Here is a 27,452-nt window from a genome sequence, read left to right on the forward strand (position 1 = left end):
GTCAATCTTGTCAGAAGACACGTGAGACTGAGCCTACCATCTGTTGTAACCGCCACTTAATCTTGCATATTTACCCAGAGTATATTATGACCACTGAAATATTCATTAAGTGGAGATTTCAAAGTGAATGAGCAAACATGCAAAGTTATCAAGTTTCCGCAAGTTTTCATTAATCTGCTTCTTCTGAGTTGAGAAATGACTCATCCTACTTGTATTTCTATTTTTTTTTTTATCTTCCAGAGGACATTCCCTGTCCCAAGGGAGGTAGGATCCACTTGGACAGCCTGCGATGCTTTTGGATGTCTGCCATAAGATCATCCTGGTTTGAGGCACAGGGTTCATGTAGAGAGGCTTGGGAAGGGGATCTGGCATCTGCTGAGAGCAAAGAGCTGCTAGAGTTCATCCATACCACTTTTTCACAGTGAGTCCAATGAGAAGTTTCAATATACCTTCAATCAGCCTTTATTCAGCTTTGTTTTGCTTTCTTTTGAAATAAACAAACTGACATATTTTTATTTTTGTTTAGCGAAACCACCGTGTGGGCATGGCTGCGTGGATTGGATGGAGCGAGATCGGACCGTTATGGAGAAAAAGAGCGTCAAGATCTCCACAAAGACAGTGCGAGTCAGGAGTTGTGCCCTCTGCTGACTTTAGGTTCCCTGGGAAAATGGAGGAGGGCTCAATGTGCTGAAAAATACAGCTTCATCTGTGAAAAGCAAATAACTGGTCAGTTTTTAGCACTGAACACCAGAAACTCCAATAGGCAGTGACAGAAAAGACCGAAGGGGGAAGTAATGAGCCAAATGAGCAGGGAGACAGGATAACCTATATTTATGCTACTCTTAACTTTAAGATGTATAATTAAGTTTCCTGATATGATTTTGGTTTATTTGTCTTTATGCAGAGTCTTTACCATCTATAGACAAATACCTAACTGGACTGGTTTTCATGACTGGTGTCTACACTAAAACCCATGTACATCCACTTCCCAGTGCACCAGACATTGGACAACGCACAGTGGAGGTCAGAGAATTTCAGGATTTCTTGCTTTCAGATTTATATTCTCTAATTAGATGACATTATTCCTTAATAAAAATTATCAGAAGCTAAGCAGTCTGAAACCTGTCTGAATCATGCTAGAATTGTCACTTACCAGAAATATGATATCCCACACTCAATAAACATTAAAAATGTTAATAGTTACTATCAATCAATCAAACTTTATTTGGAGAGCACTTTCACATACCTCAAAGTAACCAAAGTGCTGTAGAGATGAAATAAAATAAATCAACATTAAAAGCACTAAAATAAAGACAACATATTAGTTAAAAGACAAAACAAGACAGAAAAGACCTAGTGCTCCTGCTCTCTTGAGTTAAAAGCCAACATAAAAAGATGAGTTTTCAAAAGAGATTTAAATCCACTTAAAGTCCCAGCAGACCTTACCAAAAGAAGGAGACTGATCCAGAGTTTAGGGCCTACTGCAGAAAAGGCTCTGTCTCCACAAGTCGAGCCCTCGGGACTACTAGAAGCATCTGGTCCTTCTGATCTAAGAGCCCTAATGGGACAATGATGTTGCAGTAGCTCAGAAAGGCATAGAGGTGCCAGACCATTTCAACATTTAAAAGCCAAAAGTAAAACTTTAAAAACTATTCTAAATGAGACTGGTAGCCAGTGGAGAGGCTGCAGCTCGGGGGTAATGTGCTCGGTCTTTTCCCTGTTAACAGGCAGGCAGTTGAGTTCTGGACCAGCTGTAGGAGGTGGAGGAGAGGCTGGTTAATCCCAGTATAGAGTGAGTCGCAGTAGTCCACTCTGGAGAAAATCAGAGCATGAATGACCCTTTTCAGGACATCATGAGGAATATAAGGCTTCACTCTACTAATAAGTCTTAAGTGATAAAAACTGGACTGGACTACCGCATTAACCTGCCTATTAAATTTAGAATTAAAATCGAAGAAAACCCCAAGATTTTTAATAAAAGTGCTAAAAGAGTCCAAAGAGCCCACAGCACTGCTGCATCCAGCCAGCAGGTCAGTTTTCCCAAAAGTTAAAACTTCAGTACTAATTTAATAGAAATAATCTTCATCCTGATATCACGGTAGCATCACATTATTAAGCCACATTTGAACCACAAGCTGCCATCAAATACATGAGAAAAGTAAAGAAAGAGCTAGCTTAATGTCTTAGCCGAATGGTTGAGACATGCTAACAAATTTATTTGTTTAGTTATCTGAGTAGCTACTAAAATCTGATTTGACAGTTGATATCTGCCAGATAATATTGAACAAATCAGAAAGACTAAGTAAGATTTTTTTTTTTTTTTTTTTTTACCAAATGTAATGGATACATTGATGATAGTGTGCTAAGTGGTAAAAGTTATATGCTTAAAATAGCTAGCTAAATGTAATAGAGATTAAGTAATTGCTATGCAATTAGCATATTGGTCAAAGATGTTTGATGAGTTTTGAAAAGCTAAATTACAAATACTAATGTCTGAAACAGTAAGATAATGGTATAGTTGAAATGGTGACTCAATTTGGTCACTGGCAAAATGATCAGAGAATAGACATGAATGGGAAAAAACAGCTAAAAATAAAAATGTTGAAACAGCTGAATTTAGCTGATTTAGGTAAATGCTTAAAAACTTGAATCCCTAAATATATCTTGTGGAAATGGTGGAAAAACTGATGAAGTTATGAAAAATAATTTGGTACATTTGGTAAAGTTTAAAAGCCTAAACAAAAAAATTAAAAAGTGTGAAAAAACAAAAACCTCATTCGTGGCCAGTCGTAAAAAATAGTTGAAAACTGACTGGAAAACTGAGGAAATGTTTAAATGTTAAAATCTTTTCTCAGTTATTTGCATCTGATTCTCCTGAAATCATCATCTCCACAGATGATGCTTTTCCCTGGCCTGTGGATAAGTCATGCTGGCCAGGTGACATCAGTGGAACTGGTGGTCCAGCCCAGCCCTCTGTCCGCTCTCGCTCGTGTCCAGATCCTTCGACCGTACTGCAGCCCCAACCATCACTTGGTACCTCCAGGTAGTGAGCAACTCTTCCCACAGATGTTCCTGTTACCTGGATAGCGTACAACTGGCAGTAATCCCTTCTTTTCTTGTCAGGTTGCAGCTCTCTCCTTAATCCGTTCAGCTTTTGTTCAGCTGTACCACTGTGTAACACCACAGGGGGCTGCAGCAAGGGCCAATATTGGTGCCATATACTAGAGACCTGTGTTCCTAACACCAGTCCATGTAGCACCTATGACAGTAAAGCAACAGGCCGCCACTTCACTTCACCCCCTAGATACCCTGCACTTCGCCCTTTCTACCACTTGGTGGCAGACCTTCCCCTGACGACAAACTCAAGTTCTGAACCACAAACTTTGAGTGTGAGTTAACTATTGTTGCACATTTTGCTGCCATTGTAAACTTTGTGCTTGAATAAGTCTAATCCAAATTCATAAATTTCCAAAACTGTTTCTCTACAACAGCTTCTTATACCAGAGGGAGCCATCAACGTTTACCCTGATGATATTGTAGCTGTGCAACACACTTTTGACTCTGGAACATTTCTGCACTGCCTTAATAGGGATGCTTCTATAAACTCTCCTTGGCGCCAAAGTTACCTGTCTTTCAGGGGGCCAAAGTGGGGAGGCTGGTGGGAAGGAGGTCTCACTTCAGTGCCTCAAGATAGCATTTGGGTGGATGGGGTGGTGTGTGATCTGAGAATCCTGTATGCAACTGAGCATGAAGATAGCTTTGACAACACTCACATGGAGAGAAGCACAACTCCTGATATTAAGCCCCTAGCTGCAGGCCCCTTTCTAAGATCTAAATTCCAGCTTCATGTTATCCACCCTCTTCCAGATGAAAAGAACCAGATTCATGTTCAAGTCAATGTCCCAACTCTCATTGTTGTCAAGGCTCTGTTTGGAGATAAAGCCAGGAGCTCATGGTCAGCCCCAGTACTTCAAACTGGAGTTCCTTTTCATCCATCTTGCCCCGAAGAGGTGATTCAGTCTGTGCCTGACTGTAAGGCACACTCCCATGACAGCTGGTTTTCTTTTGTGACTCTTGTGTTGCCAACTTTGGGAGTTCAGACACTCAGTGTTATGGATGCAGACCACTTCCAGAGCGTGAGTGTGAACGTTTATAGCTACGAGGCAGTAACAGGACTGAATGTCGAACCACACAAATGCTTAAGGATTCCCACAAACACGTCACAGGTGAGTGTAAAAATGAATTATTTGCCAACATTTCCATTCTGTTTGATCATACCAACCACATTAATATGATCTGAGAAATGAGTTTATGTTTATTTGTTTACCTGTTCATTTAAGACAAATATTGCCTAAAAGCTATTGGTATTCATAATTATTAGTCATTAACTTCTGCCTGAAGGTTTGTGAACTCAACATTTTTAATGTTTCTGCTGAAATATTATCCAACTTGAACTTAAAGATGCAAAAAGAGAACTAAATTGAACAAAAATTTTGGAAAAGGTACACTGGTTTACATTTCAAGAGAAATTGGTAGGTTTGACAGGTTACAGACCCTAAGAAGCCATGCTCCGGAAATAGATACATCTATTTCAAATGTGACTTCTGTTTTCATGCTGCCCTTACGTTATCGTGGTTGTTAACCACTGCATCCACCATGGGAACGTGCAGAGTTCACCACCGAGCTATAACAAACACGGTGATGGTGGAGGAGATTATGATAATGTACATTCTTAGGAAGAGACTTAAGAGGCAGCACAGACAGTGGTGGTTTATGAGGATGTTTAATACAAGGCTTCTTCCTCTTTGTTCCTTTCATGAGTTGCACATCAGCTATGCTCAACACTGCCTCTGTGGCTTCCAGTGGTACTAGTCATTGGTCAAGTAAAAATCCAAAAGCAAGGTACATGTAAGGTCAGCATGGAGCACATTACAAAACAGCTTATGCCCTTTGCAATTTATACCTTCACTGAGGAATTTGTTACTTTTGCTGCCATCATGAAAAGGCTTTATCTCAATGCACATAGGAAGACTTGCAGCCCTACAAAAACCTAACAAACATGGCTCTCAGAGGTGATACTATACAGTAGTGGGTGGTTAAAATGACTTCAAGCCAAAAGGCTATATCTAAGGAAGCTTTTTCATAACAAAACGGACAGAGTGCCAAAAATAATAAAAATGAAAGAAGCCCATGCAACATACTGTTTTATATAACTTATCCACGGCATATATATATATATATATATATATATATATATATATATATATATATATATATATTGATGTATATTCATAATTGATCAAACAATGAACTCTTGATTATACAGTAAGATGCTGACAACAACGCTCAGCCAAACAATGGCTTTATGAGCCATTGCAAAGTGTATGATTTTAGAAAGGTTTATATGTTGTGGAAAGAACTGAAGTGAGCAAGAAAAATCATCAACATCTCAGTTTTTGAAGCTGTCCTGCACAGGGTAATGAATGGAAATACCTGCAAGCTGAACACCAGTTACCAGACATAACTGGCTGTGGTTATAAATATGTGAACATATTTATGCAAAAAAAAAAAGAAAAAAAAAGAAAAAAAAAAGAGAGAGAATTTGCACATAAAGCAGTGTTTTAGTTACCTATGACCTAACTGTTTTTGTTGTAGTCTGACTAGCAGAAAAAGAACATAAAACAATTTATGCTTTCACTCAAGGGTATTTTTAATGTTTTGCTCTTTAGATATTTAAAGCCAAAGTGCAGAGTGGTTCTTCCATTAAATTCACATGGGTGATTGACAACCTGGAGAATTTTGCTTATGAAGGGGAATCCTACAGTGTCATGTTCAAGCAACCTGCTGAGTATAAGCTCCAGGTAAGCAGCTTTGACTTTTCTTTCTATATTTAACATCCTGTGTTTCATATGAAGATTCAGTGTTTAAAATGTGTCATGTGCAAGAACAGACATGTTAAACAGGATTATTGGAAGACTTTATGCTATAGGTGACTGCAGCGAACCCAGTAAGCTCGCAGAGTCAACAAATCCTTCTAATCGCTGATGAAATGGCACCACCGGCTCTGCCAGAGTTCCTGTTTGTCAGGGAGTTTGTGGCTGTAGATGCTACACACCTATTTGCCATAAGAGTCAAAGTGGATATTTCACTACCAGTGACCTTTAGGTAAGGACATCAGTAATCTGTCTCTTATAAGTACATTAACATGAAACATTTAGATTTCGCACAAAAGATTCCACTTCAAATGCATTTATGAAGCTTTGTGCCAGTCTATGATACATTTCAATGCTTAACTTGTGATGCAGATGGGATTTTGGAGATGGCAGCAGTCATGTCATCCATACCCAGTCTGCTCCATGTCAGACCATGGAAGGACTTCTGGAGAAAGGAGAGAAACAGGTTTATGTCCAAGATTCAGTGAATCACACTTATTCCATCTCAGGTAAACACTCTTAGACAAGCTGATAAATATCCTGAATTGACATACTTACAGAGGGATAATATAGCAAGATACCATGTGTATTTTTAAAGGAGATGTATAGACTGATAAAACCATTTTTAAAAGCTAACCTAACTTTGTGGTTTCCAATTCATTTTTCTGGCTTACTTATAGCTCATATTTCCCTTCTTCAGACATAAATTTGTTCACAAGTCCAGCTGATTAAAAATGGTTGGTTTTAAAAAGTACTTCACTGCAAAATATCAGTTTTATTGGGTTGTAATGCAGCAGTGTTGTCCAGTTATAGTACCTAGTATTTCTCTTAACCTTGAAACAACAGAATGATCATCCATGTCATATACTACTTATTCCGATTCAGGATATTTTGAATGCTGCTCCACCCTGGACAGGTTGCTAGTCTGTAGCAGAGCAAATAATCAGAGAGAGACAATAAATCACTCACAATCACACCTAGGAAGAATTTAGAGTGACTAGTAGACCTAACATGCATGTTTTTGTAAGCTGGAGGACCCAGACAGGACCCATGCATACGCAGAGAGAAGATGCAGTCTTCATACAGAAAGAGCCCCTGGTCAAACTCCTTCCTCAGCTCAGGTTAAAACCAGCAACCTTCCAACTGTGAGGCAGCAGGTCTAATCACCATAGCACTGTACATACCCAGACAAAATGAAATATAAAGAAAATTGTAGAATTATATTCATTGAGGTACCTCTTGTGGTTGAAGTTATTAACAAATTCTTACCTTATGTTTAGTCATGTATCAAATTGTATACAATAGATGTAATTTTCCAATGGGTGTAATTTTTTTAAAAGGGAGTTTTTTCCTTCCCACTGTCGCCTCATGCATTCTCAGGATGGGGGACTGGATTGAAGTCATGACTCGATGCAGTTAGTTGGTTTCTATTCCAGGCTATGTATTAATTGGCTTGAAATAATGTGTATGTTGATTTGTGTATGTAAAGTGCCCTGTGACAACATTGTTGTGAAGTGGCGCTATACAAATAAAGCTGAATTGAATGGAAAAACCCTAAAGCTAGTGTCTTCAGCTGAGGACCGGACCACCAGGGTCTCAGGCTCATCACCCAGCTCACACTACGCCTCACTCCTATAGCCCTGGTGCTGAGCCCACAGAGGGAGTGGCCTATATTACCCTTTCAGCTGAGCCTGACTCGGCATAGGTGTGGGCATCAGGCACTCATCTCTGTGCCCCATGTCCAGGCTGGCTTCAGAGGGGGCCTTGGTGACCCGATACAAGGGAAACTCCAAACCAGTGTTTCTCATAATAGGGGTCTTTTGAGGTCCACTTTGTCCTAGAGACCTTTTTGCCTTTGGAGACCTTGTCAGGGATATTAAGCCCTTTACAATGTAGCTCTTTGGATCAGTGAAACACAACCTCCACTACAATAAGGTGGTGTTCACAGACGGATATTCTGTGTATATATAAATTAAATTAGTTTTTATGTCCTTTTTTTTACATTACAAAGTTCCCACACAAAGAAAGTACACTGTGGTTAAAACTGCTGCAGTATTATTAATACGTATTCACAACTTCAAAGTAAATAGTACTTTCTCTCTTATATTCCAGAGGACTATACAATTCATGTTCAAGTCTCCAATCAATATGGCAGCACAGACGCATCAGTGAAGATTGGTGTACGTCCTCTGTTGGAAAGCATCGTCATTACACCATTCTCCCTTAAACTACTCCTCAATGTTACCATCTATCTGGAGGCCTCTGTTGAGCCCTCCAACTTTCCTGCACTCTACACTTGGGATTTTGGTGATGGTTCCAAAGCTGTCCAAGGCATCCATCAAAAAATCCACCATAGGTTTGGATTTGCAGGCATATATAACATCTCTGTATCTGCAAGCAGTGGTGTGAATTTACTGAGCACCTCACTTGTGGTGGTGGTCTTAGAGAAAATCTCTGGATTGGCTGTTACATACGGAGGACCAACTGAGGCAGGTACCCATGCCTATTTCAGAGCTACAGTTGCCTCTGGTACCAGTCTCATTTGGTATTTTGACTTTGGTGATGGTTCTCTCAGGGAAAATCTTACTGATGGTTCCATCTCCCACATTTACAAGTTTCCAGGGAGCTACACGGTTAATGCATCTGTTTGTAATTTAGTAAGCCAGGCTCATCAGTCTATCAGTGTTGAGGTGTACAGTTTGACTGTCAGTGGAGTTCTTCCAACAGGATGCGTCATGAGTCAGGACAATGTGCACTTTACTGCCCTGGTGAATGGTAACATTTCCTATCTGACTTTCCATTGGATATTTGAACATTCATCTCCAATTGTAGTGGTTGGACAATCATCAGTCAAACACATTTTCCAAAGCCATGGTATTTATCATGTTAACCTGACTGTGGTTAGTTCTGTTAAGTCTGTATCATTTTGCCAGAGCATCTGTGTTGAAAGTCCAATAACTAGCTTTGCAGTGCGATCATCACGGGATGTAGCAGCAGTCGGAGAAGAAGTATGCCTCACAGTGTCAGTATCCCCTCAACAAACTACAGGTTACCAGTTTAAGTGGCTTACTAACCCCTTGGGTCAAAGTAGCATGATAGAAAGCTCTAAGAAGTGTTTTGTCTTCAGAAATGAAGGATTTAAGGAGGTGTCTGTAACTGCAAGTAACAAAGTCAGCAACAAAACTGCCATAGGTCATATCACCATTCAAAATCCAGTGAGTAAGATTTCTGTCTCACATGACAGTCAAAGTGACACAGTGATGGTTAATATATCAGTATCATTTTGGGTCACCAACTGCACTGGCAGCAATGTATCCGTGGTATGGGACTTTGGAGATGGGTCTGCTTTAGAGTGGAAGGAAAATGTATCACATGTCTTTACCTTAACTGGTAAATTCACAGTAACAGCTACAGCATTTAACGCCGTAAGCAGAGACTCTGCAAACCTTACAGTGAATGTTTTACTTCCTGTTTCTGACCTTTCACTTCACACCGATCAACCTTACACTGTAGTGGGAGAGGAAACTCTTATTACAGCAGTTAGCAATGCGATTAGCACAAGTAACTACTACTGGATAATAGAAGGTGTGACCAAACAAGGTTCATATCAGCATAGAGTTAATTTTTCCAAACCAGGAGTGTATCAAGTGAGAGTTATAGCCCAAAACCTGGTCAGTAAAAAGGAGGTAGCTACTCAAATTGAGGTGTTTGAGAGAATTGAAGGTCCTGACATTCACTGTCAAACCTTTATTAACCAGAAATATATACCAACTCAAGAAGAAACACTGTTTATTGCATCAGTCACCAAAGGTTCCAACATCACTTATTGCTGGCTTGCTGCACAAAGTGGAATATATAAAGAAATAAGAGGTAACGGAGAGCATTTTCATGTGATGGCCAAAGCTCCTGGCAGTATATCAATTCAGCTAACAGCCTCTAATATCTTGGGTGAGGCTACCACCAATGTTTCTTATGTTGCAGTAGAACGTGTAAGAAGTGTGCACATAACATCACAATCAAATGCTGTGGTACTGGGGAAAGCTGTAAATATATCTGTATTTGTGGATGCAGGGTCAGACTTACAATATCTTTGGTATGTTGATAGGGCAATGTCACCCTTGATGACACTTGTTCCCTTTTTCATTTGCACTTTCACAAGTCCAGGTCTTAGTGTTGTCACTGTTTCAGTACAAAATGTCCTTAGCCAGAGCAATGACTCTAAACAGTTTTTGATCCAGGAAGAGGTCCAAGAGGTAGACTTTCTAATTGATGAAAAGAAACCTCTGTTTTTCTTCAGAGCAGGTGCAGCTCTATCCTTTCAAGGAAATGCCCACAAGGGTAACTATCTGCACTGGGAGTGGGAAGTTAAAAGTGCCAAAGAGAGTCTTTTTAGCTCCACTCGTCAAGTTTTCATCTACATTTTTCCACATGCAGACATCTTTCAGGTACATCTAAATGTCTCCAATGAGATAAGTTGGCAGATGATTTCACATACTGTCACCATCCAGGAAGCAATCCAGGGTCTCTGGCTCAACATCAGCAAGACCTCTCTCTGCACTGGAGAACAAGTTTCATTTTTTCCAACAATATCCAAAGGAAGTAATGTGAGCTTTGTTATAACATTCCAAAACAGAGACTGGATTCAAAGCCAGGACATTTCTGAAGGTCAGCTCACCACAGCAACCCTTCCAGCTGGCAAACACCAAGTTACAATGAAAGCTATGAACCAGGTCAGTAGTGCAGAGACATCTTCTCCCATCCTAGTAACTGAGGGTATCCAAGGTTTGCGCCTTGTAAACTGTTGTTCTGCTACGCTAGAGGCACTGAAAAGAGTTCAGTTCAAGGCAGAAGTTCAAAGGGGGTTTCAAGTCAACTACACATGGATATTTCACTCAGAAATGTCTCAGTCCATGTGGCTTATGGGACAAGAAGTTAGTTTTACGCCACCAGGGAGTGGTTTGTTGTCTGTTAGCGTACATGCAAGCAATACAGTCTGCTCTCAGACTCTAAATGAAACTATAGCAATCGAATGGCCTATAAGAAACATCAAACTTGCCTGTCATGCACAGAGAATATTTGTGGGGCATGCTGTCAGGTTTTCCGCAACTTTGAATGAAGGAAGCACTGCTAGATACCTTTGGGATTTTGGAGATTCCACTGAAATACCAGTGTCACACTCAAATGTTTTCAGTCATATTTTTTATAATTCAGGGAAATACAATGTTACTGTCAAAGCTTTCAACAATGTCAGTCTTGTTTCCACACAACTACAAGTGGCTGTAGAGGAGCTTCAGTGCTCCAACCCTCAGGTTTCTCTGGTCCAGCAACAGTCTACCATCTTCAGATCCAGACAGAGTTTCTTTGAGGCAAGTGTGGATATAAACTGTTCTGCTTACAAGACGACATACTGGTGGGGAATCTTCACAGAGTCGTGTTTTGCCAATGGGAATAAAGTCAATCTTGGAAGTGAAGAGGACACAGCTTCACCCTTTCTCTTGCTTCCAAAGCGCACTCTTGATGTTGGATCTTATTGCCTAGTGTTCACAGTTTCATTTCAGGAAACACCTGTACTTGTTCAAGAGAAAACCAACATCACTGTAGTCCACTCCCTGTTAGTTGCTGCCATTAGAGGAGGCTCCCACAGGCTGTGGCCCAGTGTCAGTGATCTTGTCCTGGATGGATCTGAGTCTCATGACCCTGATGTTGAGCCTGGAGGTGAAGATACACTGCAGTATCACTGGACACACCTAATGCTGGTACGTTTTAATTCCAAATTTAAAGGTCATGAAAAATGGTCAAACAATTACAATTATTAAAATTTAAAGTTTTTACACAGGCTCTAACTCTACTTCATTGTCCCATACTTGCATTTACAGAATTCTACAGAGTCTCCTTACATAAAAGAGATGACTGGAAGCACGAGCCAGACGATGACTGTAGCCAGCAATCAGCTTCATGCTGGCAAAGTCTACATTTTTACTCTGACTGTACACAAGAGTGGGAGGAAACCTGTCTCTGTCAATCAAACGGTGATTACCACCCATCCTCATTCCCCTAACTGCAACTTTACCACTTTAAGCTGTGCAGAGTCATGCCAGGTTATGTTTTCATTCTGATAACAGGAGAAGTTTGTGTTTTGTGTTTTAGGTAACCGTGACTGCAGCTCCAGCGCTTCCAGTAACAATAAAGTGTATATCCTGTTCTGTATTTTCCTCTGTTCCCCACATAAGTAACACCAAACTTCTTGTGCTTGCTGGACAATGTGAGCAGTGTGATGATCAGACTCAGGTAACTATGGTGATGCTAAAATGATTAATAAGTTTGAAGCTTATCTCAAGAAGTAATTTGTAATTGGATAGTTTCCACTTTTTAAACTCTTAGTCACGTAGTTATGTTAACAACAATGATAAAGAAACATTTGGTTTTAGTGGGATTGATGTATGTGTCTTTACACAGTATAAATGGAGTGCTGAGGACCACAGTGGCCTGACCCTTGACCTCAGTGATGTCACTACCTCCACAGGGACTCATTCTAGTAATTTGGTGGTGCGATCAGGTGTCCTGCAGCCAGGCAGGAGATATTCATTTTCTCTCCATGTTTCCCAGCCTGGCAATGAGCGGTGGGGCAGTGCCAGCTTGACAATACAGTCAAACAGTCCACCACATCAAGGCTTATGTGAGCTAAGTCCAGAATCAGATATATATCTGCTGGAGACAGCAGTCACCTACAGCTGCTCAGGTAATACCTCACTGTCAGCCAAGTTGCCATGAAATGCTGTTTTAACTTCCATTTTTATTTTCTGGTCTCAGACATGCTGAATTTGACACCAAATATTAATAACATGACAACAACCAATTAAATACTGGAGAATCACTGAGTTGTCATCATTTAAATCACAAAAACATCCAGACCTACTGATGCCTGTTTTACAGTAGATAACTGAAGGCATGTTGTAGTGTATTGGCATGAATTGGACTGTTGCAGACTCCATTAGGTTGTGAGGTTGAGCCTCTATGGGTAAACCAGTATATACGACTGGACTTGCAATAGTCAGCACCTGAAAATATTACATTTTTAAAGCATTCTTGAAGCTTTGTTTCAGTATTCCTTGCAAAAATGCAAGGAAAAATCTGGTTCCTTATGTCTTCTGACATAAGGAACCAGATTTTTCAACACTTCATGCCACTTACTTCACTGAGCTTTAGCAGCTCAAAGAGAAGTGTTTTTCTTTCTCGGCCTGTTTCTGGAAGGTTCTGACCACTGCAGACTAGGAATATCCTACATGAACTATAATATGATGCTATATATCTGTCAAAGTCACTAAAATGATTAAATTTTTCAATTTATTCTGCTTCTATGTCATCAACTTCAAGGATACTTGGATCCTCATATATATCACTTACTGCCAAGTGTCACTGTAATGATATAACCAGCATTTTTTTGTTTTTATTTCACCTGTCAATCTTCATAATGTAATGGCTCATTTGTGGATATTAAATTGCTGCTGTACCATATTTATATTGCATCTATTAAACTTTGGCAGGATGGCAAGATGATGAAGGCAGAGCTGATCAGCTGATCTATACCTTCCAGGTGGCATCATGCCAGTCCATTAGCACTGCGTGCCCTGTGCTTACTCTTTACAGGTCAATAGAGCCCAATTATATTATAGTTTTACAGCATATGCTTATGCTGACAAGTAAGGTTTACCTTGGTTTCTTATCAAAGTCTGACTTTTTAATCATATAAAACATAATCTCTTTTTTCTTAGGGGTACTCGCTCAACTTTCAGCAGCTTGGTCCCAGTGGGAAGTCCTGGGCATAAAAAAAACATGTCAGCTGTCAGAGTTAGCGTGCTGGTAGAAGACCATCTGGGAGCAATGGTCACTGCACTCAACAGGTAATAAAATGAGTAGATTTAAGCTAACTGGATTTGAAGTAACCCTATATATATTGTTATGGGCTTCATAATCTACAGCCTATCATCAAAGGTTTGAAAGACCGTTCGAAGGCAAATGTCATCAGCTACAATATTTATGTCCATGTTTCATGTGCTTACACACATTCCTGATCACTTCATTCCTCAGAACATTGGCAGTTATAAGTCCTGCAAGTGACAAAGTTGTCATTCAGTGGCTCAGAAACAAAAGTCAGACAGAGCTGTTTGCTCTAGTCCAACATGGCAACCCTCAGGAGATCATCCCTTATTCCATTGCCCTCACCAGCAAGCTCAATCAGGTAATGCATCTGGTTTTTATATTTCACTGACATCACTTAAATCCTTTTGATATTGTTACCACTGCTCAACATGTTCCACCATCATTAACAGATGGAGTTTGGCGGGACTATTGAGGAACTTGCAGATAGGAAGGTGATCTTGGAAAATATTACCATGGCTCTCACCTCTCTACCAATGTCCACTTTGCAGGATGTTGACCAGCTCAGCTCAGCACTGAGACACTCTATTGTAAATCTTTCTCCACTTGATTGTCATCTTTAAATATTTATATGTTTTTTGTGATGATGAATGAGGATCTCATACATTGGTCTGAGTTTTATTGAAGCTATAACAGTCCTAACCTAGAATAAAAAAATTTACATAGATACTCTCCTGCCACTTTATTAGGTCCACCTTGCTGGTACCAGGTCAGACCCTCTTTTGCCTTCAAAATTGCTTTAATTCTTTATTACATTGTTACTGCAGATTTATGGATATTTCCTCTTCTTCAGACCATTCTCTGTTTAGAGGGTTGTGTGTGAAAACCCTAGTAGATCAGCACTTTCTGAAATACTTAAACCAACAACCCTGCCACGCTCAAGGTCGCTTAAATCCTCTTTCTTCCTCATTCTTATTATCAGTTTAAACTTTAGCAAGTCGTCTTGACTTTATCTACACAACTAACAGTACTGCTTTGCTGCCATGCGATTGGCTGACTAGATAACTGTGTTAACAAACAGCTGAATCAGTGGACCTGGTAAAGTGGCTGATGAAAGCATTTATACGTATGCCAAAATAATCTCTAGATTTTCTCCAATTTCCTGTTTTTACTCGACCTTTCCTTTTTATTTCAGGCAGTTTCTCATGAGCTGCTAAGTCAGCGCTGTCAGAAAGGAGTTTTGGAGTTTGTTGGGAAAATGATCCATGTGATGAAGCAAAAAATTAGTCATACTGATTCACCAACTGTTGACACAGCAAAGAACATCCTCAGCATTATAGGTGCTGTCCAGCTGCTGTCTGTGACATGAAAACAACATGTAACAATGAGTATTGTTTGAACTTCATCTTCTGTTCCTTATTTCACCAGGTAACACTCTGGCTACAATATCTGGGTCAAGTATCGGTAATGGTTCTAGCCCTCACCCAGCTTTCAGAGACACCCTACAGGCAGCGTCAACAATTTCCCTATCTGCATTAGGCCATGCTGGAGCCCTGATGCGTAGTTTGATGCATTTGCATGTAGTTGGGGAAGAACCTCTTCTGCTCTCCACAAAGTATATCAGGACAATCGGCTTCTTTGGCGACCCAACTGACCTCCTCTGCACTGACCAGTCAAACCAGTTTAGTAGACATCAGATTTCCCCTTTGCTGTCATCATCAGCTGAGGAATCTAATAGTTCTCATCCTTGTCAGTTCCTTATTCCCACCTCCCTCAGTACCCACCTGAAGAATCAGATGTCAGAGGTGGTGCAGGTGTTGCTTGGTATAGATGGAGCTTTGGATTCTAACCCTTTGCTGACTGCTGCCATCCCTCCTATTTCAACCTCTGTGATTGGCATGAAGCTCACAACTCCTCAAGGTCTCCCCATACCAATCCAAGACTTGAATCCTGGGCATGCCATAAGAGTCATCCTCCCCAACAAATACCCTGCAGCACAAGTTGAGAGAAGTGGAATTGGGGGAGCAAATGAAGATGGGAGTGGGACATGTCTTACTGTAACACTCCCCAATGATGGACAGCTTAACTTTGCAGTGAAAGCTCTCGATGGCCTAGATGGAAATGCAGGCTTATACATCTCCTTCAACTTCAGCCTGGCTCCAGGTACAGTGGGTTGCAACACGTAATTACAAAAAGCCAAAGAAATGTTATCACACAGCTCTGCAGCTACCCTCAGCTACTATAGTAGCACCATGCTTCACTTCTCATAGAAAACTCCATCTCACCATCATTCTCAGCCCTTTTCTCACAGTGCTTATCTTTTATAGACTTAAAAAAAAACCCACATTTGTCTTGCAGCCCTGGAAGAGAAAACAAGTACATATACAAGCTTAACAAGCTGTTAGCTAGTCAGTTGAAAAGCTGTTAGCAAACTGTTGCGTTTCTTTTCCATTACAATATTTAACGGCTACATTTTACTTTATAATGTAGTCTCCTAAGAGTTAATTTAATGGAAAATTGGCGGACCATCAATGGTGTGTTACGTTTTTATGAAAGAGCTTTTTTGTTTTTTAAAAACCAGTAGAGCTATGAGTGTGAATAGCTAGTTCAGTAGCTAACTGCTAACTTTTTCCATTTCTTGTTTAGCGCTAGAATTAGCATGACAACTGTACAAAGGTTTTTGTAGCTTCCATTACCAGCTTTGGCCAGAAAACACCCTATGAGAATCAGGAGCATGTTTATGTGAAACTGTGTCTCACAAACAAATAGTTATTTTATAAAGTCATGACTGTTAGCTTTCTAAAGTTATATGTAATGCCTAAGTGAGTGATATTTGCTTCCACATGCTAACAAAGCTCGCTGCTTAATATGTTCTTCAACAGATGCAAAATTTGTCTTTGGTTTAGGTATGGGCCATTATATTTGTCTTTTTTTCCCCCCAATGATTGGTAGACTAAAGCAGCTAGCCACCATAGATACATGCTGAAGGTGGGATAAAATGCCAAAATTCAGTTTTACGTAGTCTTCATCTTTAAACACTGAAAATGTTCACAGTTAATCTTAGTACTTTCTTTGTAAATGTGACATGAGTACAGTTAAAAAACAATTTGTCATGTATGAATCCCCCTTTTTCAGTTGTGATATAGGTCATTACATTAAATGATACCTATGTTTTAAGTATAAATGCTTTTTGATTAAGTCCAAAGTAGTTGTATTCTTATTTCTTTCCAATGTCAAAAGTCTTTTGCTGAACACCAAAAGTGAGTCATGCAGCACCTGCATAAAAATTAATTACCTTTACTGTATATCTTGAGCTGCTACATCTATAATGGATCAAAAGGGCTATTTTCAAACTGCATTACACGTCTCTAGGGGCTACTCCAGTGAGTCTGGGGCATATCAAAACACAAGTGATCGCTGCAGTGCCTGGGACTAATGCATCCCTGGATTCCCTCGTGAGAGAGTGGGCTCTCACTCTCTCTGCTCCGACCACGTTCTCAGGGAAAACCATCTTTCTGTCTCCGCTGTAAGTCACAGAACTTTTTCTTTTTACTTGCTGCTTCGATTGCAGACTTTCATGAGGAAAGATGTGCGTAACATGAATAATTTTCTACCGCACCAGTTTGGATAGAAGAGATAAGTCGCTTGCTGTCAACCTGACCTCTTCTCTGATGGACGGTGGGCCCGTCACCATGTCAGTGTGTGTGTTCAGCTCTCTGTGCCAGTACTACAGTGTGAAAGAAAGGTGTTGGAGCAGTAAAGGTCTTCGTTCACTGGAGGGCAGTACACTGCACACAGTGCACTGCCTCACCCAGCATCTCACCATGTTTGGGGCCAGTTTGTTTGTTCATCCTGGAGCTGTTGTTCTGCTGCCACCGGTATGTGAAAACACAACTTTACTAAAGATTTGGATATGAATACAAGTCATCAACACACACCTCTTCCTTTCCCTCTTTGCATATATTATGTTTGCAGTCAGAAGGGCCTGTGCGAACCATGGTGGCAGGTATTGTATGTACTGTCCTGGTTCTGCTTCATGTGCTAGTGGGACTCATTGCACACAAACTGGACCATTTGGACAGCCTTAGACTGAGCCAAGTCCCTCTGTGTGGTCGTCCAGGACTGTTCCACTACAGAGTGCTGGTGAAGACTGGCTGGTGGCCAGGGGCAGGTCAGACAATGACAACTTATTGTAGAAACTGCCAAAAGGTAATTTATGATGGAAATGATTTATACTACAGTTTACTCCATCAGGCACCACAGCTCATGTTGGCATCAGTTTGCATGGCGTCAATAAGAGCGGCTCTCGCCATCTGCAGAGGAATGGAGCTTTTCAGCGCGGCAGCCTGGACCAGTTTCAGGTGGAGACAGATGAAAACCTGGGAGAAATTTGGAAAATTCGCATCTGGCATGATAACACAGGTATTTGGTTACCATAAAATAGGTGAAAAGAAAAAAAAAGTGTAAAAATAGGTCCATCCATTTTCTTAACTGTTTGGCCCAACTAAGGGTCATGGGGAAGCTGAAGCCTATCCCAGTAATTACTGGATGAGAGGCAGGGTACACCCTGGACAGGTTGCCCTGTAAAAATAAATAAAATATTAAATAAAGTTAACCAAAAACATGTTTGTGGAAAATGTTAAATTATTTCTAGGGCTTTATGTTGGAAGGATAGGCAACCTCACCCTTGGATGTAACTACGCTTACTGTCCACTTTATTAGACACACCTGTTCAGTTACTTGTTAAAACAAATAGCTAAACAGCTAACCACGTGGCAGTGACTTAGTACCAATTACACATGGTCAAGACAACCTGCTGAAGCTCAAATTTAGCATCAGAATGAGGACGAAAGTGAGTTAAGGGACTTTAAACATTTCATAGTTGTTGGTGCCAGACAGAAATCTATCCTGCTTTGTATCAACAGTTCAGGCTGCTGATGGTGTAATGATGTGGGGAATATTTTCTTCATCCACTTTAAGTCCCTTTGTACCAACCAAGCCACTGGTTTAAAACAGTTAATACGCCACAGCCTACCTGACTATATCTGCTGACCATGTCCATCCCTTTATGAGCACAGTGTAGCTTTTGATGGAAACTTCCAGCAGGATGATGCATCATGTCACAAAGCTCAAAACATCTCCAACTGCTTGTTTCAGCATGATATTAAAGTAGCTGTGAAAGGAACCAGGAGACAGTACTGCTATAATAGTGTACTTAATAAAGTGCCCAGAATGTTTTTGTTTTTGTTTTTTTCATTTCCCCATCTGTTCATGCTACTTAATTGTGGTACGTGTACAAAAGCAGATCTTCATCTATACTGAATGCAGGCTTTATAAATGATTTTTATTTAATTCATGCAAAATGTATTAAGAAAATTAATATTTCACATAGTTTTACATTAATATATTTTTAGAAATTGGGAATAAAATAGCTAAATTTGAATCATACATTTCTAGTAAAATGTCATCACAATTGAATAAAACAAAAAAAAAAAATTAAATGCTTTCAAGAAGATGGGACAATTACTGAATCTAACTTCCATGATAAAAGGTATTCTAACTTAAGACACTGATTTGAGTGCTTTTTGTGGAAACACAGGTTTGGACCCATCATGGTATGTTCAGCATGTGGTGGTGTGGGACCCTCAGACAGACCACATGTTCTTCTTCCTGCTGGAGGACTGGCTTTCTGTTGAGAATCAGAGAAACAGCACAGTGGAGAAGGAAGTATTAGCTTCATGTAAGCTAAGACTGATTAGCCCTGCCTTGCAAAAGTGTGATTTTATCATATAGTTTGGTATTTAAATTGTTTATTTGTCTTTTGTTGTTGCTGTTGTTTTTTTTACAGTGCGTTGATTAAAAAGAATGTCAAAGATAGTGATAGATGATGAAATTCAGTCCTTTCATTTCAGTCATTTTCATTTAATTATTTGCTATCAAGTATCCAGATATTCCTAAAGTCTCATAAGTGGTCTTCAGCAGTAGTTTTCCAGTTTTTCTGAAGGTCTTTAAGAGGTTTTCTATGGATATTTGTTGCTTGTTGTAAACGTGCAATTTCTTTGATTGCCATTTATTATGGACAAATTCAAGCACCAAATGAAAATTTTTGCTTAATTCATTTTTCTCTGTTCCTTCAGGACATCAATTTTAGATACTTTTAATCTATTTTGGATTTTTTTCAAGCCTCCACCCATCCAGGTTTAGATACAGGAGATGCTGGGTATAAAAACTGGACTGATAAAAAAATGGAAAAACTGGCCAAAGTCCAAAGAAAAGCTTCAAATGGTCTTTATAAACATGGAGAACTCTTGTGACCCCTTTGAGTAAGGCTAAAAGGAAAATACAAAAAAAATTAAGGGTGATCAGGATTTATCCAAAGAACTACCTGATATAAACCAAAGAGCCAAAGATGTGATATGAACCCTCTTTTTGGAACTGAAACACCTTTCAGCCTTTTAATCCTCCATAGGTCCAGAGGAGCTAACTCAGTTTCGCCGAATTTTCACCTCCCAGTTGGTATTTGGGATGGTGGAGCGCCATTTGTGGCTGTCACTGTGGGAGCGACCCACCCACAGCTGTTTCACCAGAGGTCAGAGGGTTACCTGCAGCCTTCTTATGCTGCACCTCTACCTGGCACTGGGGGCTTTGTGGTACGGAGCCGTTGGCGCTGAAGACCAGAGGTGAGAAAGTTAGAATGAATCTTAAAGTATGAATAAAAAGTTTGTTTTTTTAGGTCAGTATAAGAAGCAGAATGGAAGATTTTCCACATGGAAACCAGTCAATCGGTTGCTTGTGAAGGACTGATTCATGTCCATTTTACAGAAGAGGACCTGTGTCTGCCCATCTGCTGGTTGATATGCAGACCGTTGCTGTGGGGATGGTCATTGCCTTACTGGTCTTTCCTTTCCAGTGTTTCCTCTGTTTCTTGTTTACAAAGACTCATAGTCAGGTAAACCACCACAACTTTGTTGACAATTTTTCAAACTGGAATATTTCCCTACTCATCTTCTTGACCCGAACCTGTTTGATGAAAACCAGGTTTCTGTAGACATGTCAGTCCCCCCTTCTCCGGTATGTCACTCTGTGGAGATGGATGTCTGCCTTGACCAGTCAGAAATCTCTGGCCCCTCCTTTCTGTCCATGCAAGATTCCTCCGGCTTGGTGGAAGACAGCCCAACATCTGTGAGAGCATCCAAACATATCAACACCTTCTGTCTGCTCTTGTTTTATATCTAGGAATTAGCTTTCAAATGTTCTTATTCTTCTGACTGTCTGTAGATGCTGGAGAGCAAAGCATTAAACTCCAGTATCCTGGACTTCTGGACTGCCTCTGGTTTGGTTCCCCAGAGAAACGAAGAGCATCATGAGGAAGGCGTGACAGCATCCCCTTCTCAAGGACGGACACGCCAACTGAGGCGGAAAAAAGGCCTGATGCAGCTCAACTTGGCTTCACCAACATCACCCGTCGGTCCTGCTGCTCTGCTTGCTGTGTCCTGCTCACATTCCCTTCCTCAGGACTGTTCCTGCTTTCACAACTCCTCTGCTCAGTCAGAGCTGAGGTCTCTCCACACAACCACCAAACCAGTTCAAGCCCATAAGCACAACATGACACTTCTAAGTCTTTCTGGTGAGTGGATAAAACACATTGGATGTTTATTAAATGTTCGTGTTCAGACTGATTTTTAAGATTAATTTCAATGAATTTGAAACCATACATGTATCATTCATTTATTCATTCAGTCAGTCATTATCACCGCTTAGTCCAAAGAAGGGTTGCGGGGAAGCTGGAGCCTATCCCAGCAGTCTTTGGGCGAAAGGCAGGGTACACCCTGGACAGGTCGCCAGTCCATCGCAGGACGACATGTAACATGTTTAATATATTCTAATGCCTCTGTGAATAAGGCCATAGATATACTGTAGCACCACCTGCTGATTTAAAACCAGAAGGAAGAAAATTGCAGCTCGAGTTTGCATTGTATGGAAGCTAAGAAGGGCCATTTTTAGAAATGTTTCATTTAGCAACGCTTTGAAAAGAAACCTGAAAAAATCAGAAAGTTTTTACATTTTTATTATTTCTATTTTAATCTTAACTTAACTAGGTAGTTCAATTTGCACTGATGATCTGGGCCAGAGGCAAAAACAAACAATGGTACACGCATATATAGCAATAACACAACATCAGTGTTATTTAATTTAATAAACATACATTTGATAAAAAGCAAAAAACCTTATTAGAAGTGCAATAAAACAACAATTAAAAGCCAGAGTTGTGATCACAGGCAGTCTTTTGCCACATGTTTGTAACAGAGGAAAATTGTATGAACAACTTTTAACTTCTACTGTAAGTGGTTTCAGTCATTAGAAGCTGCAAACTAGAATGAGAACTGGTCAAGGTGGTGTATGGGCTTTTGGGATGGATAAGTTAAAATAGCTGCTGGAACAAAACTTAGTGGCTCTGCTGTGGATAACAAGTAGGATGCTGAGATAAGTGGGTTTTATTTTCCCAAATGAGATTTTATAAATAAACCAAAACCAGTGCATTAGTCTGGAATGAAGTGATGGCCAGTTTACATAAGAATACAGATGGCAGTCATGGGGCTTGAAGTGGATGGAATCATGACATATGACATCCAGGCCATGAAGAAGAATTTATAAAGTAGTTTTATAGATAACATCACCATAAACATATATTGGGAGGATTGGTATTTTAACTATTAGTTATCTCAAGGAATCTAAATTAACTGTGTGTTTGAGGTAACACGTTAATGGTAGTTTCACTGGGTCAGTCACAATGTTCATAAGGGCAAATATTTTATCTATCAGAGTGAAATCAGTCTAATCGTAGATTCCAGCAGACATGTTTACATGGACGAAAGATGAATTTATCTGATCTGTTGTGTGTTGACATGATGGAAAGTTTTAGTATGATTGTGACACTTTTTACATGTACAAAGATCCAGAAGTATAAGATGATGACGTTTTATTTTATTTTAAACTTTTTGACTCTCAAAATGCTAAAATGTCCTTTATTATTTCAGTTCCACCACCATTTAGATTTTTGTTTTCTTGCCATTTTTCCAAGAACAAAACAGAACTACATCTGTGATCATAAGTTTTGGGACACTTTCCCATTAAATCCAAAAGGAAAATGTTCCGAAACTTAGTGTAAACATGACAAGACTTCAAAAACTTAAAGCAAACCCCAGACAACATGACATGATTGTGTCATGCTTCATGATCTTGAGATAATTATATTAAAAACAAAAAACTGCTGGACTGGCAGCTCTTGGCCTCCGTACATGTCTCCTGAACTTTGCTATAGATTTCTGTGCTGTTTGGCTGAATATGGCTTGTTTGGTATTTTTAAAACAGTAATTAAGTTGTTTCTGAATTGACATCCTTTGCTTTTGCTGTCCTACTGCATATTTTTATATTTGTTGCTAGACGAGGATCTGATAACGTCTATAGCAGCAGCAGAGGACCCGTCCAAAGCAGTCAACTGCAACTCTGACAGCGGCCGAGACTCCCTCAAAACCATCTCCTCATTTTCAGCCACGTAAGGGAGTCACATGCATCTATCATCATGTTATAATTGAAGATTATATTACTTCCTTTAGTCATTGTCGTTTTCAGGTGGAGCACCTCCTGGAGCAGCTGGTCAGAGGAGCAGGAGGAATATGCGTCCCGAGTGGAGATCATCAATGCAGACTCTGAGTCCAGCTCTTTGCTGGATGAAGCAGAACTGTATAAATGTCCCTCTGAGTGTTCGGTGGACTCAGTGGCAAGCACCTTCCTGCCAGGCTCTACTCACGGCTCCACACGCTCCTCCTCCTCCACACGTTTAGGTAAGAGGCCAGACTGATGCCCACAGGGGGAATAAAGGGCACTTGTCAGATCTATTGCATCACGGGATGAAACTGGGTCTGCGCGAGTCAGGTTAATTGGTCATTTTAAGATGGATGTCGGTGTGAGTGTTAGCATGCTGGATGGACCCGGGCGGGCCGTGATTCTCACCCTTCTGTTGGCATCACCTCTGAGTTTTTCCAAACCTGACTTGTGTAAAGCAGGTATATAAAATGAATGGATGGATGCCTAAAGCCCTGTCAGGAGAAGCTGAGTACAGCTTCACAGACCAAACCTGACACGTCCAACAATGGCTAGAAAAAAACCAAACCTTCAGCCTGAATCTTCATCTTCAGATGCTGAAGAGTTTTGCCCTTCAACATGACAATGATCCAAAGCTTACTGTACATGGAGACGGCCAGAGAAGCGGCTTAACTAGCAGAAAACGGCAGATCCAGCGGTGTTCAGCTCTAAATCCTACTAAAACACTTCAGCATGACCTAAAGAGTGCTGGAAGAAGAAAAAGACTCAGCAATCTGACTGATGTGTAGCGTTTTTGCTAAAAACAGCAGGACAACCCGGCCAACGTGTACCAGCCGAAAAGCAGCTCATGAGATTATATGTGTTCACTTATAAGTAACTTGAACTTTAATAAAGATGTAAAGGAGGAATCTGTATTTGAAAGCTGACTCATCACTCTGAGATCTGCATGAAGTGTCTCCGAGATGCTTTGGCTCAGAAAAGGATGTTTGGATGGGAAACATGTTGCTCTAAAACACTGTTTCTCAAAGAGGGGTACACACATCCTTTGGGATACATACACACACTTATATGGGGGTTTGTGAGAAATAAAAAAAAGTATGTAAAACCTGTTTTTAATAAATATAAATGTAAGCTTATGAACTGAAAGTCATATATTGTATTCAGCAGAATTTATGACATAGTTGGAGGCATATGGATTTCAGTGCTCTGTCTCCCAGTCCAGCTGTTTGCTGGCAGAAAGCTGCCTGTTAATGGGCCCAGTAAGTCCAGTACAGTAGGAAGAGGTTTTTGTTTTCAGGCTCGTGTCCTGCAGAACCAACTACTAAGCTGGGTATAAAATACCCCAACTGCCAAACCATAAAACCCAGTTTTCAGATAAAAGCTTGTTTTAAATTTACTGTCTTCATTCTTAAGATGATTTTAAATTATTTTTATTGATTCATACTTTATTTTCACTTTTTTATTTTTTCCCTGATCTATTTCCTTTACTTAGATGTATATGCAAATGACAACAAATAACCCTGATTTGAAAAATGAACAATAACAATGATCACCTGATTAAACAATAACAAACAAAAGCAAACGTTTCTAACTAACAACATATGATTGCTGGGATAGGCTCCAGTTTCAACTTCCCCGCAACCGTTAACTAGACTAAGATGTGAAGAAAATTCATTCATTATCCTAACCAATTAATCCGATGAAGGGTTGCGGGGAAGCTGGAGCCTATTCCAGCAGTCTTTGGACAAAAGGCAGGGTACATCCTGGACAGCTCGCCAGTCCATCGGCGGACCACACAGAGAGACAAACAACCACTCACACTCACTCCTATGGGGTAACCAATTAACCTAACATGCATGTGTTTGACGGTGGGAGGAAGCCAGAGTACCCAGAGAGAACGCATACAACATGTAGGAACATGCAAAGTCCACACAGAAAACTGTACAAACCTTGCCAAGGATTGAACCAGCAACCTTCTTGCTGTGAGGCCACAGTGCTAACCATTGTGCCACCGTGCAACGTGAAGAAATTAATTAACATATATACATGCACATAGACAAACACACACACACACACACACATATGGTGGGGTGGGTGGCTGTTCATCTCTCAAGCTTTGGTTCTCTACCAGAGTCCTGGGAGCTTGAGGGTCCTACGCAGTATCTTAGCTGTTCCTCGGACTGCTCTTTTCTGGACGGAGATGTCTGATGTTTCACCAGGTATCTGTCGGAGCCACTTCTCCAGTGTGGGGGACACGGCCCCCAATGGGTACTACTGTTGCCTTCACCCTCCAGGTCTTCTCCAGTTCTTCCATGAGGCCTTGGTACTTCTCGACTTTCTCATGCTCCTTTTTCCAAATATTTCCATCATTGGGGATGGATACATCGATCACTACTGCTTTCCTCTGTCACTTATGTCCGCTTGGTTGGCCACCACCATTTTATTTGCCTGGATCTGGAAGTCCAAGAGGATCTTAGCCCTCTCATTCTCCACCAGTTTCCCACTGGGACTTAGGGGTCTCCTTACCTTTGGTCAAATGATTTCTAATTTATAAATATTTAAAAAATCTTGCAGTTATCAGAGTTAAATTAAATGTATTTTTAATTGTTGAAAAGATTTCAACCTTAAATAAAAGATGCACCTTCTAGTTCCGAGTTGAATGACCCTGCAGATTGAACCCTCCTTCTTTTCCTTCGAAGTGTTGCCAGTATTGTTTATATTCTTTTAACCCATTCAGTTGTTTATTAGGTTGGTATGAATGATAATGATTCTAATGGTACGTTGGGCATGAATTTTGTTCCATTTCTCTTCATCCTATCTCCTCATCTTTCTCAGTCCACACTTTCAGAGCTTTTAAAGGTGATGCCCATTCTTTATTCCTTATTTATGAAGCAGGTTTTATAAAGCACTTATACACCTACAGATACAACTTACTTCACCTTCTGTGGTAGAATATTTTTGTTTCTTTTGAACAAAACTCTCCAGTTATGCAGATAAACGTTGCTCTCCATTCATCCTCTCCAGGCGTTGCTCGAAGTCCTCCGAGCTGGGTGCTCCCTCCCTGGGCGCTCGGCGTGATCTACCCCCTGGTGGCCATTCTGGTGGGAGCTTGCCTTGCAGTGGTGGGGCTCTATGGAAGTTTCTTGTCCCGAACAGTCGTGCTGATGTGGCTGACATCGACTCTCTCTGCCTTTGTTACCTCCACTGTGCTGCTGGAGCCTCTCAAGGTGAATTCGAACAAGAATTTCCTTTTACGTCTTGGAGCTTTCGTAAATCTTTTTTCTTTTTGAACAGGTGTGTGTGCAGGCTTTGATCTGCACCGCACTGTGGAGGCCGGTGGATCAGGAAGTCGAGGAGCAGCTAGCTCTGGAAGCCATCGTGGTCAAGGCAGGTGGGCAACACGGTGGGAAAGTACTACCACCGTGCGGCTACGGGCTCCTCCAGGCGAAAGAAGAGGCCCGCAAAGTCAGAGCTCTGCGGTCACTCATGAGGGTATGAATAAATCCCAAGCATTTTGTTACGATTTGTCTCCATAAGTGTACACTTCTTCCTCTATTTCCTCTTCTTCTTTTCTCCAGCACTGCGTGTCCCAGCTGTTCTTTCTGCTGCTGGTGCTGATGGTGAACTGTCAGGACAGGATGGAGCAGAGGCAAGGCAGGCTGCTGCACTCCAGCATCAGACGCCAGCTTCACACAGCACCTTTGGGGTCCCCTAACCTCACCTCACTCAGAGTGTAAGGACAACGCATGACTTCCTGCTGTCAAAACAAGCACATCTCTGCATGAGCGCCACGGGTCCACAGAGCAGAATGTGGCTCGAGCGTCTGAAGCGGAGAACGCTGTCTGTTCCTGTAGAAATGGAGAGATTTTGTATTTCGACTGAGCTGCTGTCATGGAGGTCAACATGACATGACTTTAGCAAACCAAATGGGAACTCTGCTGCAATAATAAGACATAAAATGAGGCAAGAAAAAATTCCACCATCACTGCAGGTCACAATGATCCTCATCAGCCCTGTAATGAACTGATATTTGCA

At 40.7% G+C, this 27,452-nt stretch overlaps 1 protein-coding gene across 1 annotated transcript in view; it reads left to right on the top strand.

Annotated features, from left to right (window-relative positions):
• pkd1b (polycystic kidney disease 1b) overlaps nt 1-27,452 on the top strand; it is a gene marked incomplete at both ends in the record, with an annotated part of 36,443 nt that overhangs the window by 2,023 nt on the left and 6,968 nt on the right. The window contains 34 exons of the mRNA XM_079260626.1: nt 241-421; nt 527-726; nt 905-1,023; nt 2,896-3,043; nt 3,124-3,389; nt 3,492-4,226; nt 5,730-5,861; nt 5,990-6,165; nt 6,306-6,442; nt 7,572-7,700; nt 8,046-11,689; nt 11,810-11,962; nt 12,081-12,221; nt 12,390-12,672; nt 13,478-13,580; nt 13,706-13,834; nt 14,022-14,172; nt 14,264-14,401; nt 15,007-15,151; nt 15,240-15,974; nt 17,184-17,337; nt 17,434-17,689; nt 17,787-17,982; nt 18,066-18,233; nt 19,411-19,551; nt 20,281-20,491; nt 20,637-20,760; nt 20,850-20,993; nt 21,090-21,438; nt 23,256-23,367; nt 23,445-23,656; nt 26,442-26,644; nt 26,712-26,909; nt 26,996-27,150. Of these exons, the coding sequence (XP_079116752.1) occupies nt 241-421; nt 527-726; nt 905-1,023; nt 2,896-3,043; nt 3,124-3,389; nt 3,492-4,226; nt 5,730-5,861; nt 5,990-6,165; nt 6,306-6,442; nt 7,572-7,700; nt 8,046-11,689; nt 11,810-11,962; nt 12,081-12,221; nt 12,390-12,672; nt 13,478-13,580; nt 13,706-13,834; nt 14,022-14,172; nt 14,264-14,401; nt 15,007-15,151; nt 15,240-15,974; nt 17,184-17,337; nt 17,434-17,689; nt 17,787-17,982; nt 18,066-18,233; nt 19,411-19,551; nt 20,281-20,491; nt 20,637-20,760; nt 20,850-20,993; nt 21,090-21,438; nt 23,256-23,367; nt 23,445-23,656; nt 26,442-26,644; nt 26,712-26,909; nt 26,996-27,150 (10,468 nt within the window). The remainder of the gene's footprint in view (nt 1-240; nt 422-526; nt 727-904; nt 1,024-2,895; nt 3,044-3,123; nt 3,390-3,491; nt 4,227-5,729; nt 5,862-5,989; nt 6,166-6,305; nt 6,443-7,571; nt 7,701-8,045; nt 11,690-11,809; nt 11,963-12,080; nt 12,222-12,389; nt 12,673-13,477; nt 13,581-13,705; nt 13,835-14,021; nt 14,173-14,263; nt 14,402-15,006; nt 15,152-15,239; nt 15,975-17,183; nt 17,338-17,433; nt 17,690-17,786; nt 17,983-18,065; nt 18,234-19,410; nt 19,552-20,280; nt 20,492-20,636; nt 20,761-20,849; nt 20,994-21,089; nt 21,439-23,255; nt 23,368-23,444; nt 23,657-26,441; nt 26,645-26,711; nt 26,910-26,995; nt 27,151-27,452) is intronic.

Source organism: Telmatherina bonti, assembly GCF_933228915.1.
Source record: "Telmatherina bonti genome assembly, chromosome: 21".
NCBI classification, from domain to species: domain Eukaryota; kingdom Metazoa; phylum Chordata; class Actinopteri; order Atheriniformes; family Telmatherinidae; genus Telmatherina; species Telmatherina bonti.